The sequence below is a fragment of the Monodelphis domestica genome, chromosome 1 (assembly GCF_027887165.1).
Source record: "Monodelphis domestica isolate mMonDom1 chromosome 1, mMonDom1.pri, whole genome shotgun sequence".
Taxonomy (NCBI): domain Eukaryota; kingdom Metazoa; phylum Chordata; class Mammalia; order Didelphimorphia; family Didelphidae; genus Monodelphis; species Monodelphis domestica.
The window spans coordinates 268,863,078-268,879,616 of NC_077227.1; the positions used below are offsets into that span (position 1 = coordinate 268,863,078).

Here is a 16,539-nt window from a genome sequence, read left to right on the forward strand (position 1 = left end):
CTGCAACATGGGGAACTGTATTGTAGGGTCATGGCATTAGAAAGGTTGAGAACCACTGGACTAGAATGTGCAAGAAGGTGAAATAGATAATTAGACTTGAAAGACATGAAAAACTAAGACAGTGAATGGTTCTAAATGCTAAATAGAAGAGCCTGTTTTTTTTATCAGTGAGGCTATGAGGACACCCTGGAGCTTCTTGGGCAGGGAAATAACATGAGTAGATTTATGATTTAGCAATCAGTTTAGCAGTTTTGTGGAGAATGGATTAGAGAGGGGAAAGACCAAATGCAGGGAGACCAAGTAGGAAGCCACAGGAGTGGCTATGTTGTGAGTAGGGAAAAGACAATGGTTGCAAGAAAATTGTATTTTTTTTTATTTTTTAGTCATAGCATACCTTTAATATATGCACTGCACTAAAATATTGCCAGCAATCTTTCTTGTTGAGTACAGTCAAATCACTATCAATCAAGTTTTATTTTAAATACTTAATCACATTTCTAGGTGGAAGAAACATTTGGTGCAAAGAATACAAACAAACATGAATGAATTCTTGGTACTTGTTGAAAGGTATGGAGTTGAGCTCAAAACTGTCCACATTTTCCTTTCATTGTAAAAAAGTCTATATATTGTACTCTATAGTATGCTCAATCAAAAAGCTCACTGTACAGAGGGAATTGAACTTTAATTTTTACAATACAGCATTAAAAATAAATCTTAAAATGACAGTGCTTCACTCTTTAAACCAGTGGTTCTCAACCTTTCTAATGCTGTGACCCTGCAATACAGTTCCTTATGTTGAGGTGACCCCAAACCAAAAAATTATTTTGGTGGCTACTTCAAAACTGTAACTTTGCTACAGTTATGATTCAGAATGTAAATACCTGATATGCATTATGTATTCTCATTACTACAAATCAAACATAATTTAAACATCGTGATTAATCACAAAAACAATATTTAATTAAATGTTGAGAAATATTAATCCAGCAGGAGGCAGCCTGAGCACTGGAGTGGAATGTAACTGACTTCTCCTTCCTGTCAGCTCCCTCCAGCTCGAGCTGAGGCTTCACTTTGCTGGAGTTACTTGGCTCCGTTATCTGCTCCAGGAGTTATCCGCTCCAGGACTCATTCTTAACCCCTCCGGAGCCAGTGCCTGGTGCTCTCTCTGGGTCTCTGTTTGAGTCCAGTCTCCAGGCAACAAGTTAAATCCATCCTCATAGGGGGAGGGCTGCTGATAGGTAACTAATATTAGTACAATGTGTGGGCAGCAGGGTCCCTATTCTTTCCGAGATCTTGCTGTAAAGTAGTGTGATTTCTCAGCAGCTAAAGCCATCGGGAAATATGTATTTTCTGATGGCTTTAGGCGACCCCTGTGTTTTGGTCATTTGACCCCTGCCAGGGTCGTGACCCACAGGTTGAGAACCACTGCTTTAAACATTTCTTCAGAATTTCTTCAATAATAGCAAATAAGTCACTAGCATTCAGTATTTGCATGCCTATCTTTTTATAGTAACCTCAAAATATTTTGAAAAGCAAAAGTCATTCTTAATCCACACAAATAATGACAATAAGAAAATTATAGGAGTTGTGTGCATTATTAGCTTCACACAACACATTTTCCCTCTCCCTCCCAAGAAATTTTTTAATGGAAACAATTCACAAGTTTTGGAGATTGGTTGATATAAGGGATGAACAATAGTGAAGAGAATGATGCCAAAAATGGAAATCTGGGTAACTGAAAAAATAGGAAAAGCCCTTAACAGAAGTCAAGAAATTAGGAGGAGAATTGGGTATAAAGGGAAAGAAAATAAGCTCTATTTTGATCACATTGAATTTGATTTGACTATGAGGCATTCTGCATAGCAATATCCAACATGAAATTTGAGATGCATTATTGGAGCTCCAGACAGATATGAAAGAGATCTTATATGGAGATCTGAGTGTTATATACATAGAAATAATAGTTGAATTCATGGTAAATTATTAGATGACCCAAAGTTTGGGAAGAGAAGAGGAAAATACAGAGGACAGAATGCTAGTATATACCCAAACATGGGGGCAGGACATGGCGAATCTTCAAAGTGGACTGGAAAGGGTAGGTTAGAAATGTTGGGGGGAAACCAAAACTGAGAAGTATCTTGAAAACCCAAGGAAGAAAGAGTATCCAGATGGAAGAGGTGGTCAACAGTGTTAAATGGTGAAGTGAAATGAAGAAGGATGAAGAGTAAGAAAGAATTTTTCAATAAATTATTAGTGGCCTTAGAGAGAGTCGTTTTAAGCAAGTATTAGAAATAAAAACCAAACTGCAAGGGATTTAAGAAGTAAGTGACTGTGAGAAAGTAGAGGCAACAGTTTCTGAAGATAGCTTCTTCAGGAATTTGCTTTGAGAGAGAGGAGGGTTATAGGATGATAACTTTGTAGCGATCAGATTTTAACCATTAAAGAATATAAGGCCATTTCTTCAAGAATAACATTGTTTACTAATGGGGAGCATGCAATTCCAATGAACAAGAAATGGATATTTTCACCAGTTTCCTTCTGTTAAAAAGAGAGTGAGGGAGCAGCTGGGTTGCTCAGTGGATTGAGAGGCAGGCCTAGAGATGGGAAGTCCTAGGTTCAAATGTGACCTCAGAAACTTCCCAGCTGTGTGACCCTGGGCAAGTCACTTAACCACCCCCCTCCTCCCCATTGCCTAGTACTTACCACTCTTTGGCCTTGGAACCAATACACAGTGGAAGGCAAGGGTTTGAGAGAGAGACAGAGACAGAGAGAGAGAGAGAGAGAGAGAGAGAGAGAGAGAGAGAGAGAGAGAGAGAGAGAGAGAGAGTCCTGCCTCTTGCTTATAAAGGGAGTGGGGTCCTCTTTCTTCTTAGCCTGACATTTCAACCTTAGGATGTCCCCCCATAGACTCCCATTGGTAAATATTTCAAGAGAGGAAATTGACTTAGAGATCTCAACTCTTCCATCACTATTTCATCACAGGACAGCTGTATCATTTCTGGGACCAGGAAAATACTCATACTTCCATGAGGCCAGACCACCAATTTCACCCTTGGTTAAGGTTCACCATAGTTGGTCAGCCCTGGCTTTAATTCTTTTATCCTCCCAACCCATTTCTGATAGCCTGGAGGAGAAGGGAACTTGACTGTAGCCTCAAGTTTTGCTAGCAGGTTGTTTCAGCCTGACCTTGGGAAGTTTAAGGTAAAATGATTTCATAATAATAACACAATTCAATATTAATTTTCATAATTTGAAGAGAAGAGATGGTAAATTAAGGTTTCTGAAGGACAAAAGATATCTGGTTATGTTTGTAGCCCACATGGAAGAATTCAGTGACTATGAAGAATCTGAAAATTATGGAAAGAGAGAGAGACAAAGACTTAGAGAGAAAGAGAGGATGACAGAAGGGAAAGATTCCTAGTAGAAGGCATACAGGCAAAGATTAAAGGAATAAACAGCAAATTTGGCATTGGCAAATACAAGGGTCACCTCTTCCAACTAAAGCAAAGGAGGAGGTGATGAGAGATATTGAAAATAAGATAATTTGAAATGTGGAGAGAGGGAGCTGGTATATCAATCTCAATTTTTCTCCAGTAACCTTGTTCTATAATGAGCTAACTAGTGTCAAAAGAAGTCAGAAGTCCTGACTAGCCCCTAGACACTGGAAACCAGGAAAATTATTGCTCCTCATAAATTCCATTTCACACTGGATCCAAAGATACATACTATAGGATGATCCTATATCATATAGGCTCAATGACTTGCACAGAGTCACATAGCTAGGAAGTGTCTGAGGCTAGATATGAACCCAGGACTTTCCATCTTCAGACATGGCACTCTATCCTCTGAGTCAATAAGCCCCCCGTTATAGTACTTTGATGATTGTCTACACTTAAGAAAGTGATAAAAAATGTTAGGAATGTGAATTAAATCTAAAAGTGTGTGATGTATACATTTTTTTCAAAAACTTCATTGTTAAATATTTACTATCCTACTCATATGTGTATGGAATAGAAAGTAGACTAGTTTAATTGGAACATAGAGCATGTATTGGAGAACACTATGAAATAAATTTGGAAAGGCAAGTAGGAGTCAGATTGGAAAGATGCTTAAAAGCCAAATGGGAAAGACTTTTGTCACAGAGGAAAGAAGGAACCATTGTCATTTTTCAAGAGGAAAGGGACATTTTCAAATGTGTGCCACAAGACTATCATTTGGAGAGCTGTGTAAATGAGGGGCTAGAAAGGAGAGAAATGAGCCAGAAAAAAAATAAGATCATATTGCCATACAGGTGAGCAATTATTAACTTCTGAATTAGAATAGTGACATGAGAGGACAGAAGGAGGAGGACTCTAGATATGTTGCAGGGGTAGAATCAATAAGACCTGGCAACTGGTTAGATATAAAGAATGAGGGAGCAAGAACAATCTGTGGAAATATTGTTGTTTGCAGTGCACACAGGGAGTGAAGTCATGGAACACTCAACAAACTCAAGCTGCAATTCTTAGAAATTATGGCCTTTCAAGTTTCTGCATTGTCTAGGGATCTAAGAAAGTGGTGGACTCACAGCCACTTGGTTGATGTTTACTGTTCCTTTCTTTTGTCATTCACTATCATTTATTTGCTTAGCTATTTTAAGCTAACATTGAATTAAACATGGTATCCAAGGAGGTATGCCTGCCATAGTTTTATGACTAGGGCTCACTGATGTAGAACAAGATGCTATAGTCCACAACTACTGAAAACAAAGAAAAGAAAATTCTTTCCATGAAAGTGCTTGGCACTGTCAAATAATTCAACATCAGAAACTATGATTTTATCAGTGCAAATGACATTAAAGAAGAGGAATTAACATCTGTTTTCTGCTGTACCCTAAGGATCATGGAACTTTTCTATGTGATGCAGCTAAAACCTTCCATATGTGTTCTTTCCCCTATTAGAATGTGCGTTGTGGAATTGCGTGTTGGCAATGGGGGGGAGGGAAGGAAAGGAGTGAAAGAGCATGAATCATGTAACTATGGAAAAATACTCTAAATTAATTAATTAAATAATTTTTTCAAATAAAAAAAAGAATGTGAGTTTATTAAGGGGGATTATCTGAACTATATTCATCTCTCAACTAAAATTGATTCATCATTCAAATACAGGAAGAAGTCCCAGAGGGTTGGAACTTGAGTCTGGATTTCTAATTCTGTAAATCTAGAAATCCATGTACTCATTGACAATATGATGCAGCTCAAAGATAAAGGTAGAGCTAAGGGATAGACTTTCTGAGAACCACAGAGAGTTATCCCTTCCACATTGAAATTTTCCCCACTGCAGTTTAGCTATATCAAATTAGAGATTAGAAATTAAATGGGAATTTTTGGGAAGTTTTGAAGAAGTCAGATAATACACAAAGGCCAGCAGATGGCATAGAAATGGTGCAGAAACTCATAAATGCATGAAATAAATGCATAGTTCCATAGAATACCAATATATTTTGTTTTTTAATACTATAAATATAAGCAATTTCTTTTTTAAAAATTAAATCAAACATTAAAGTTTGCAAAAAGAACATAGAAGTCAACAGACGACACACAACACTGACATACATATAACCTTTGGCCAAATACTTAAACCAAATTTTCAATAAAGTATTGTAAATACCCCATAAAAGAAAAAAGAAAAAATTCTGTATTGATTTTCCAGATTGCAGGGACACTCAACCTCTACAATATGGAAGGAATACCTGTACATGATGATGAAGGGACAATAAAGTTAATTTATGACTACCAAAATAAGGGAAATCTGGGAATTCTATTAGTTCTTTAAGGTAAGACAGAACTAAAGCATACAATGGATTTTCTGATGGCCAATTATCCATAACTCGTAGATTTTCTTTGTGTTTATTCCAATCCCTACCCTCTAGAGTTGTTGAGTTAGAGTTAGAGTTTATTTTTGTTTGTTTGTTTTTCTTCCAATAGACAGGGCACAGAAGGAAGATTAAAAGTGTAAGAATCTGATTCTATAATCCTTACATTAAAAAAAGTCTGTAATAACACAAAACCAATATAATCTGTTGAATTTGCTTATCCAGAAATTCCTTTTTCCATCTCAATCTGAGTTTGTTCATGCTTCCTCTCATGCTTGAATTCTTTCCCTTTCCCCTTATCTCTTCACCTGTTAAAATGTCTCTCTTCCTTCACAGTCAACCATAGTTATCATATCTACTATGAAACCATTTTGTATTTAGAATATTCTGCTATATATCATAGTTATTGGTTTATATATCTTATTCTTTATTAGTTTGTTGTAAGCTCTTTAAGGACAGGTCTGATATAGTTCATCTTTGTATCCATAAGAATTTCATTGCACAAAAGTGCTTAGGAAATAATGATTTAGTTAAATTGCCATCAATTATGTCACAAACTGTTAAGAAGTGACAAATATGAAGAACACAAAGAAAAAAAGAGGAATACTTACAAGAATTTAGGGTCATTATGAGCAATAAGATGGAGATCTAAATATTTTCTCTGAACCCCATGTCATCTCAAAACTCTAAAAAAGAAATTCTTCATCAAAGATAAAGCAACTTCAGCTGTTTTCATGGTTTAAAATACAAAGTAAGTAAAATAGGATAAAAATTAATCAGAAACTGATACTCTAACGCTGAGCTCACTCAGCACTGCTCCCACACTAACTCCCACACTGCCTGTCACATTAGTAGAACCAAGAACATAGCACAGGCTTACAACAAAATCCACTACCACATTCTGGTTCCCTCTCCCTCTTTCCAGGACCATGGAGACTTCAGGTCCATGCAACAGAAATCTGTGGTACACTCCACTAAGCCTAAGATAAAGAGCATAGCATCCAGTTGGATGGGTCCATTCTGCCTACCCAAAATTCAGCTGGAGCTAAGATTTAGGTAAGGGATCCATGAATTGCCTAGTGTGAAAGAAGACTGATCTAGTTTAACATCCAGCCCTTCAGGAAATCACAATCAGAAGGGAGTCAGAATATGAATGATATGGAAAATAAACAGGGAGGAGAATGGGAAAGACTGAAATTACCAATTCAGGCTTCTACAAATAAATACAGCAAAACAAAGGAAAATTAACCAAGACTTGACTACAGAAGACTGGTGGAAATTGAGAAACTTGAAACCACAACATGCTGTTCCAGAGTCATTCAAAAAATAGTTGAGATTTATGAAAGTAGAGTATATGGCCTATGCAGGAAAAATAAAGGGAAGAATAGAAGATTAGAATCTGCAGAGGAAAACTTTACAAAAGAAGAAAAAGGGGGGAAATAATATCAAAAGAAAATATTCTCACAAAGCAAGCAAAACATATTGATCTCAAAGGCCAAGATGCATAGAGACAACTTAAGGTTCATAGGTCTCCCAGAAGAATGCAATCAGGAAGAAAAAAAATAGAAGAGAATGTTCTAGAACTTCTGAACAAAGAAAATTAAAATCTAATTTAAATAATTCACAGATTGCCTCCAGGAAAAATCCAAGATTGCAAATTTCAAGACATATAATTGCTAGATTTATCAATTCAATTCAGAAATAACTTCTTCATGGCATCAGAAAGAAAACATTCAAATACAAAGTAAAAGGCATCTGATTAATGCAAGACTATTCTGCACCCCATAGAAAATGTAGGATGGAATGGAATAATGTATTCTGAAGAACAAGGAAATCAGGATACAGATATTCTAAAAATCTGAGCTTAACCATACATAAAATAAGGTAGAGTTTGAAATAATTTTGGAAGGAAAATTGGAAACAAAAAGTTTATTCACCTCTTGAAAACCTCAAATAATAGAAATTGAGGAGTAAAAAAAATGCAGCAAGGACTGTAATGGAGTGGCAACAAACACAAGTAAGACTTCTTTCTAAATGTACACAAGGTGAAAGCAAAAATCTGGTAAAGGTAAAGGTGAAACAGGCAGACTGGGGGCTTTATGAAAGAATCTGGTGATATCTTGTCTACAGGTAAATCAATGGCTTTCTTTTCTTTGGGGGCGATTATATTACAACATGGGAGAATAATACGTGAAAGACAGGAGGAAAGGAGAAGCTAACAAGGAATGAGTAATGTGCCAAGGTCAAATCAAAGGCTTAAATTGTGGGGAAGATGACCTCTATGGTCTCAGAAAGAGAAGAGCCTACAAGGGTACATGAAGAGATGGGAAAGACTAAAGAAGGGATAATAAGAACAAGGCTTTACATTGGTAGTTGGAGGGGTTTCCACTAGTGAATGCTCCTTTGGGTGAAGAGAGATGACCTATGAAGAAAGATGAAGATCTTGATGAAAATGAGGATGCAGAGGAAGTATGATCTCAGGGATTTGGTGTGTGAAAAGTCTACATTGCGAATGGAGAGACTTGGATCCCTGAGAAGCAATTCACACCTGGAAGAGTGGGAAAGCATGCCAGAGAGAAGATTTTTCAGACAAAAGTATAAGGGAAGGTAATCAGGGAAGGGTTTAGATCAGGGGTGAGCTATATAAATAGAACCATGGCAGGGGAAGTATGCAGCAGTGTCCTCTATGACACTAGCAATAATTGGCTCTATTCTGGGAATAAGGCATAATGAAAAAAGGAATCCATGGGGCAAACCCTACAAGGTAATGGCAGAAACAACCTTGTGAGAAGAGCCTAGAGTCAATACCTTGCAAGCTATGGCTGCATGAGAAATACTGAGAAAAGAAAAACCAGGTTATGAAAGGAGTCATGAATCAGAGAATGAGGTGTAGAGTAAGCAGAAAGGATGAATAATGAAAAGAGTTAAGGACGCAAAAAAGAAATTAATAAAACAGAGAAGAATCATCTGAAAAAATATACACAAGGGTAAGAGAACAGGAGACAAAAAAAGCACATAGGGAGCTTTTGTAATTTTCATAAATATATCTACATATGTAATTTATGTAACCAACAATTGTTTTATAAGTCATCACTTGTTATTTTATTTATGCATCTGAAATTTTATCTTTGTTGAAGGTAAATAAGTTTTGAATTTTTAAATTTATATGTCAATCTGTGTTCATTATTTAGACAATGGTGAATCCAACTAAAAGCTTATCTCACATAATCTCTTGTATTCACTATAGTGCTACATATAAAGTAGCACTCTGTAAATGAATAAATAAGTGCCTGCATGCATAAATAATTTTGCCATGGTGCCCAGTCCATTTGTTTGAACACATATAGATTTGTTTTTAGGGTGGTCAATTTTGTGCTTTGAAAAGCAGCACTTTCAAAGGCCTAGATTTTATTACCTGAAAATTCAGCCCCATTCAAATAATGAAAATTTTGAATGAAATTGAATGAAAAAAATAGTGCTACCAGCACCTCAGGATTTATCATAATGTCTTTTGTTTTAGTATCTAATAAATTTCCTTTAGGAAGCAGACTTTAAAGATTATCCACTATATTCAGTAATAAAAATTGGGAGGTAGGGAGGGGAGAAAATAATTTGTTAAGGAGAGAACAGAAATGAAGATCTAACAATGTCTGATTATTGCTCTTCCCTACAGTAGGACCAGTTATAAAATAATGTAAGGAAGAGAAGGGATAGGAGCAAGCTCCATGCATTACATTAACTTATGAAATTGGAACTTGTACCAATTACTATAATAGTTACTAATTTCCTAATCTGCTCTTCTCCCTCCATTTCTCCCTGTTAATGCTATTCAAGCTATTCCAACCTTAATCTTGTTCTTGAAAATGTTTTTCTGATGTTGTTGAGATGAGATATTACATTTTGCAAAGCTATTTGCTATACAAAATATGAAATTTTTCTCATAATCTATATATAAATATTAAAAAGAGTAATAATGCCTTTTAGAGCCTTTATTTTACATGAGATCACACTATATTACAAAATTGTTATAGTATATTTCAATAAACATTCATTAATCTTCTATGATGTGCAAAGGCCTCTGTTAGACACTACAGATATAATAAACTGGGGAAAAAACTGGAATCAAGGAACTTACAATTTTGTAAGTGAGGGAAACACACATATTCACACACACACACACACACACACACACACACACACACACACACACACACAATCCAATTCAAAATGAAAAAAGTCCAAAGGAGAAATTAAGCAAAAAGAATTGAGGAAAGGAAGAAGATAATCCCTAATCCCTTTTAAGTGGAAAGTCCCTGAAGGTCTGAGTTTTTAAGGAAGGGAAAAATTTCAACAGATAGAAATGTTGGGGAGGAGTGGAGTTCATTCAAGATAGGAGAGATGGTGTGCCCAAATAGGGATGGTCTAGTTTATCTGGAATATGGAGTATGTGAAGGAATGTGGTATGAAAAAGGATTGGGAAAGGAGATTGTACACAGACCATGGGAGGCTTTGCATGCAAAGGTAAGAAATTTGTATGTTATTCTGAAAGTAAAGAGGATCTATCTAAAGATTTTAATGAGGGGACTAATGTGACCAGACTTATGTAATAAAACTATGAACTGGACATAGTCAGGGGAAAGATGAGAAACAAAGCATTCATTTAAGAAAGTAATTTCAATAATGCAGGCCAGAGGTTATGAGGGCTTAAACTAGGGTAGTAGCATAATGGGTACAAGCAACAGTTTGAAGAAAGAATAAACAGGATATGGCAACAGATTATATTAATGGCTGAAGTTTAGAATACTCTAAGATTTTCAGTTTGGGATATATATTTGATTTAAGAAGTCATTATAGGCAGTATCTGTGCACAACAAGCATTTCCGAGACATGAACCACTTGATGTATACCATAACCAGAAAACTGAAAGGTTCGATACCTCATTATAAATAAAAGGCATTTCTCATGGACACTTTCCCAAGCAATTACTTGTTTTGCCACTAGAATAACTGATGAGGTGTACACTAAGTGCTGAGTCTAAAAAGCAAATGAAGTCATGACAGGCCCATGTTTACAGCTGAGGGAGCTAATAGAACTATATGCTGAAAAGCAATTTTCAACAACTTGTTGAGGATGGAGATGGAATGAAACATTAGCAAATGAACTTCCTCTTTGCTTTCACTTTCTGCTAGCCCATCTAATGCTGTGTAACATAAAAAATACCAAATTCTGAGCATTTCTAAGCAAAAAGGAACAAATAAAAATAAACAGCATGGACACTTGGGCTTTCTGATAGTTATGACTTTGTCTCTTCATCTACTTGGGCTTCTAAAATGTATCCCATCTAAAATAAAACCAATTTAAGATTCATAGGTTCAAGCACTGAGTGTTTAAATAATTTGTCCAGAGTCCCATAGCCAGGATGTATCAGAGTCAAGACTCAAATCAAGGTCTTCCTTGGCTTCCAGGCTAATCCACTATGCCACTTGGAATAATTGGCTTAAGAGTAGGAAAAGATGGTGGAAGCCATCTATTCCAACTCTTTCATTTCGTAGATGAGGAAACTAAGATCTGGAAAGGTTGAGTGATTTGCCTAATAAATTAATTTATAAATCAACCAACATGTATTAAAAGCCTAGATTTGAATTCAGGTCATCTAATTCTTCTAATTTTTGTTTAGTTAATATAGCAGGGCACTCTTATCCGTGGTTTTGCTTTCTGTGGTTTCACAACCAGAAGCACTGGAGGTCCACCCCAGGGAAAACAGCAGAAATCTACCTGTAGCAGTGGTCTACCTTATGCAGTAATTTCTTCTGCTTCCATTTTCAATTTTTTGAGGTTTTGCGGGGGAGGATGAGGCCTTGGAGTGCTCCAGCTGAAGAGCAGGAGCACAGAAAAAGAGCACATATATATGGGAGTCAATAGATGTTTACTTAGATGTATTGTTTCAGACATCTAAGGTAGGTCTTACAATATATCCCCCATAAATAAAAGATCTTATTGTAATTCTTTTTTGAAAAGTATCACATTCTCTTCTCATCTAGTATTTTGGTAACATAACCAGGTTTTATATCCATTTTAAGTTTTAATTTTGATGATACTATGCACCATTTCATGCCCACTTATGAGCAAAGAATGTCTCTCTAATTATTGGTCTTCCTTTGAGAAATGAGTATTTTTCATTACATATATATCAGACAGATAGATAGATAGATAGACAGATACCTCGGTTTTCATTGATAATCCATCTGAAACCAATCTATGAAATCTGAAACCACTGAAAACCAAGGCAACTATTTCCATATGAATCAATGTAAATCCAATTAATTCATTCTAGACACTCCAAATATATATACCAAAAACACATTTTCTAGAGAATAAATATGGTGTTTAATACTAAAAACAATAAGAAATGAATATAAAAGACTAATGAAAAGAATAAATGAACATGTAACAAGGCATTTACCTTTCTCAAGACTCTTCTTGGCTTATGGAAGACAAGGAGGGGAGAGAAAGGTTATTGTTTGGAAGTTGAATCCCCCTTCATGAGGAATTTAGCTATCAAGGCACTATCTGGAAAGACTTTGGAAAGAAGCTGACATGTAGAGGAGTTGTTACCTTGATTATATCCTTCTTCTCAGCTGAGATACTATGGGAGAATTTCTACTTGACTGAGATGAGATATCTCACTCCCAATGAGAGAGCTCATTCATTTTGTATATTGTCATATTTATTCTCCTCCATATGCTTTATCTGATTTTCATTTGCTATCTGTATGTATAAATGGATTTACTGTTTATTTGCTTTTCAATACATGTATTGATCACACTGAATAGGAGAACATGTGGATCGCCCTTTATTTTCGCAAAATTAGCATCAAAGTCAAACACCAAAATTCGGAGGCAAATTTTTCAAGACAAAAATCAATGAAAACTGAAGATAACCTATGTCAATGAAAACGGAAGTATTACTATATATACATATATATAATATATATATACACATACATATGTATGTATGTATGTGTACATAGTGTAGTAATAAATTAACATTCAGATATTTTATGTACTTTGTCATTATTTTGAATAGAATTTTATTATAGTTTCTACCTGGTTTTTACTAGAACTATATTGAATTTTTAAAAGTTTTTTATTAATTTATCTTAATATTTTATCTATATAGGGAGCTCCCACTGGGAATTTTCTCTTCCTGGGTAGATTAGTACCTTCTCTGCTATCTTTTGTTACCTAATGTAAACTTGTTGAGGGCACAGATTGTTTTTATTTTTGTCTTTGTCTTTGTATCTTCAGCATCTACTATGTGCCTACCAGATAGTAGGTCTTAAATAAATTTGTGTTAACTGAATGATTAAATGACTGATTGTCATATTAAAGATTCATCTGGACACTGAAAGTTTAACTGACTAAGGTCACATAACCATAGGTATCAGGGGATTTGAACCTAGGTCCTCATGACTCCATAACTAGCTCTCTATCCATCACCTTATGGCCCTGCTCTAGAGATCTATATGGAGATGCTGGTGATGTTTTGTAGATTTATTTTTAAATCTAAGTTGCTTAAGTTCTTTCTCAATTAGTTTCTCCACCAATTCTCTTAATTTTGATGATTCTTTGAGTATATTATCATCATAAACAAATAGATATTATTCCTGTCCCACCTCTTTGTCATTTTTTGCATTATTTTCTCCTTCTTGTCTTACTGCTTATGGTTCATATTTCTAGAAATGTCAATTAATAAGAGGGAAAAAGAATACCCTGGCTTTATACCTCTTTGTAATGGGAAAAGTTCTAGTAGTTTTCTATTGTAAATAATAACTTTTGTTTTAAATATGTCCTTTTGGGGGTTCTTAATACAAATATATGCTATATTTTATCAAAGACATTCTGCATTTTTTAAATAAGTGGGATTTTATTCTCTTTGTTTTTATGAGTAATTATGCAAATTATTTTCTAATTTCTAATCTATTTCTAATACTGAAACATCCTTGCATCCCTGTAATGAATTTAATTTGGCCAAAGTGAATTATTTCTGTATACATTGTTATAATTTCCTTGTAAGTATTATATTTAGAATATTTGTATCAGTATTCATTAGTAAGACTGGCCTTTAGTTTTTTTTTCTCTGATTTGTATCTCCCTGGTTTAAATGTCTGTACCATAATTGCCTCATAAAAGAAGTTTGGAAGATTGACTAGTGTCTTTATTTTTATTAATAATTTTTGTAGCATTGATATTAATTGCTCCTTAAATCTTGATAGAATTCACTTATAAATCCATCTAGCTCATGAACAAAATTTTCTTCTTATGGCAGTTCATTTATGCCTTGCTCACAAATCCAGCATGCTTTCTACTATAGAAAAATTATTTCAATTCACAGAACTAAATTGATTGTTGCAATCCTCTCACTGAATATGGCAGATAAAATCTGAATAATAAAACATCATGAAGTTCTTGGGTTGTGTTTTTTTTTTTAACACTATAACCACATTCTAGAAAATGCCAACTAAAAATACTCAAGACTTAAAATTAAGCCTTTTTTCTTCATTTGTGTCTTCCTGGCTTCACTTGGTATTTTCTTGGCAAAAATATTAGAGTAGTTTGTCATTTCCTTCTCAGTTCATTTTATAGACTGGGAAACCAAGCCCAACAGGGTTCTGTGATGTTTTTCACCCAGCTAGTAAGGGTCTGAGGCCAGACTTGAACTTAGAAAGATGAGTCTTCCTGATTCTAGGCCTTGTACTCTAAGTACTGTGTCATCTAGCTGCCCAAAATTAAGCTTACTCGATTTCAAATCAGAGTTCAATTTCTTAACGTCCTTTAACCTTAGATCTCCATTTGAGAAACTTTACAGCAATGAATGAAAAGCAGTTTGGGCCCAGAGGTCAAAAAGACTGTGGTTAAAATCTTGTGGTTTGTAATAGCTGTGTCACCAGGGGAAAATCAATTAATCTCTAGGTGTCCCAGCAAGTCACTCTATAAAATTATCGTTTATACACAAGCTGCTGATCTGTATTAAGAGACAGTTCTCTTTTACCGGTACAATCACAAATCTAGACCAAAAACATTCAGAAATACATGCTGTTTTTTACATGTTAATAAAATGCTATCCATCATCAGTAAAGTGTCTTTTGAATTGTTTCTTCCCCCCCCCCCCCCATAGTGGCGATGGATTTACAGTGAGCCATCCAAACCCTTTCTCCTCCATCTGACAAAAGCATACATTTAAAAGATGACTGCCTAGAATTAGGTTGTGAGCTGAGGCCACCAGTGAGTATAGATATAAATGCATAGGAGCTATCCCACTGAGGGAACCAGTATAGATGGCAGATCCTTGGAAATCCAAAAGTCTAGTCTTCATCTAGCATATGTAGGCTTTGCTTTTCCCTTCCCTTTCCTTTCCTTCCCTTTCCTTCTCTTCTCTTCCCTTCCCTTCCCTTCCTTACCCTTCCCTTCCCTACCCTTCCCTTCCCTTCCCTTCCCTACCCTTCCCTTCCCTTCCCTTCTCTCTCTTCCCCTCTCCTCCCTTCCCTTCCTTACCCTTCCCTTCCCTTCCCTACCCTTTCCTTCCCTTCCCTACCCTTCCCTTCCCTTCCCTACCCTTCCCTTCCCTTCCCTTCCCTTCTCTCTCTTCCCCTCTCCTCCCTTCCCTTGTTCTATCCTCCCCTTCCCTCCTCTCCTCTCTTCTTCTCTACTCTCTTTTCCTTTCCTTTATATAAACCCTTACCTTCCATACTAGAATCAATAATAAATATTGGTTCCAAAGGAGAAGAGAAGTAAGGGCTAGGTAATAGGGGTCAAGTGACTTGCCCAGGGTCACATAGCTAGAAGACTTTTTACGGTTTCTAAGAAATGGAATTGACTTCTTCCATTTTACAAAAGCAAACCCCAATAGTATCTGTGTACACTACAGATGTGCATGAATCATAAGCACACATAAAATGCTATGCTAAATTAAGTGCTTTCATCAAAAAGTATGGATGTATACAAAATCCTGTCAGGTAAATATAGCTGTGATCATGAAACTGACACTCTGGTGGTACAGTAGGTAGAGCACTGAGCATGGAGTCTGGAAGATGAATCTTCCTAAGTTCAAATCTGGCTTCAGATACTAGCTGGGTGACCCTGGCAAATAACTTAACTTCATTTGCTTCAGTTTACTCATATGTAAAATAAGCTAAAAAATAAAATGGCAAAGCAGTGTAGTATCTTTGTCAAGAAAACCCCAAATAAGGTCAAAAAGTGTCAGACATAACTGAAATGAATTAACAACCACGATCATGAAATTAGTAGACTGGCAAACTGCAGCTGGAAGTCAAGTTTATTATTTCAATAACTAGAAACATTCTGATCACAAATTCCTATAAATTGTAGAATGACAACTTCTTCCATCTGGGGAAACTTTCATTGGATTATTTCAAAGTCAGTTATCCTTGTCAGTAAATGAGAAACATATAAGATTCTAGTTTTACCCCTCCCCACAAGTTATGTGACAAGTCACTCCTTGAAATTATTCTTTTGTGGGCTCCTGTCATTTTATGCTATCCACATGAGTATAAAGAGATAAAACAGGGATTAGGAGTATCTATAATTAAGCTTGTCAAAGATACATTTGATTCCCTCTCCATTGGCTGTATTTATTACTATTTCTTTTCATAATTACTTTTATGA

General features: G+C 35.7%; 1 protein-coding gene across 2 annotated transcripts in view; it reads right to left on the reverse strand.

Moving 5' to 3' along the window:
* The window catches only part of RTN1 (reticulon 1), a 285,745-nt gene that overhangs the window by 165,629 nt on the left and 103,577 nt on the right, over window positions 1-16,539 (reverse strand). The window contains exon 1 of one of the 2 annotated variants that reach the window (XM_056810836.1): window positions 6,466-6,496. The exons of the other annotated variant lie outside the window; for it this stretch is intronic. Coding sequence (XP_056666814.1) covers window positions 6,466-6,481 — 16 coding nt within the window. The 5' untranslated portion in view covers window positions 6,482-6,496. Of the gene's footprint in view, window positions 1-6,465; window positions 6,497-16,539 lie in introns of those variants that run through there. 2 annotated transcript variants of the gene reach the window in all.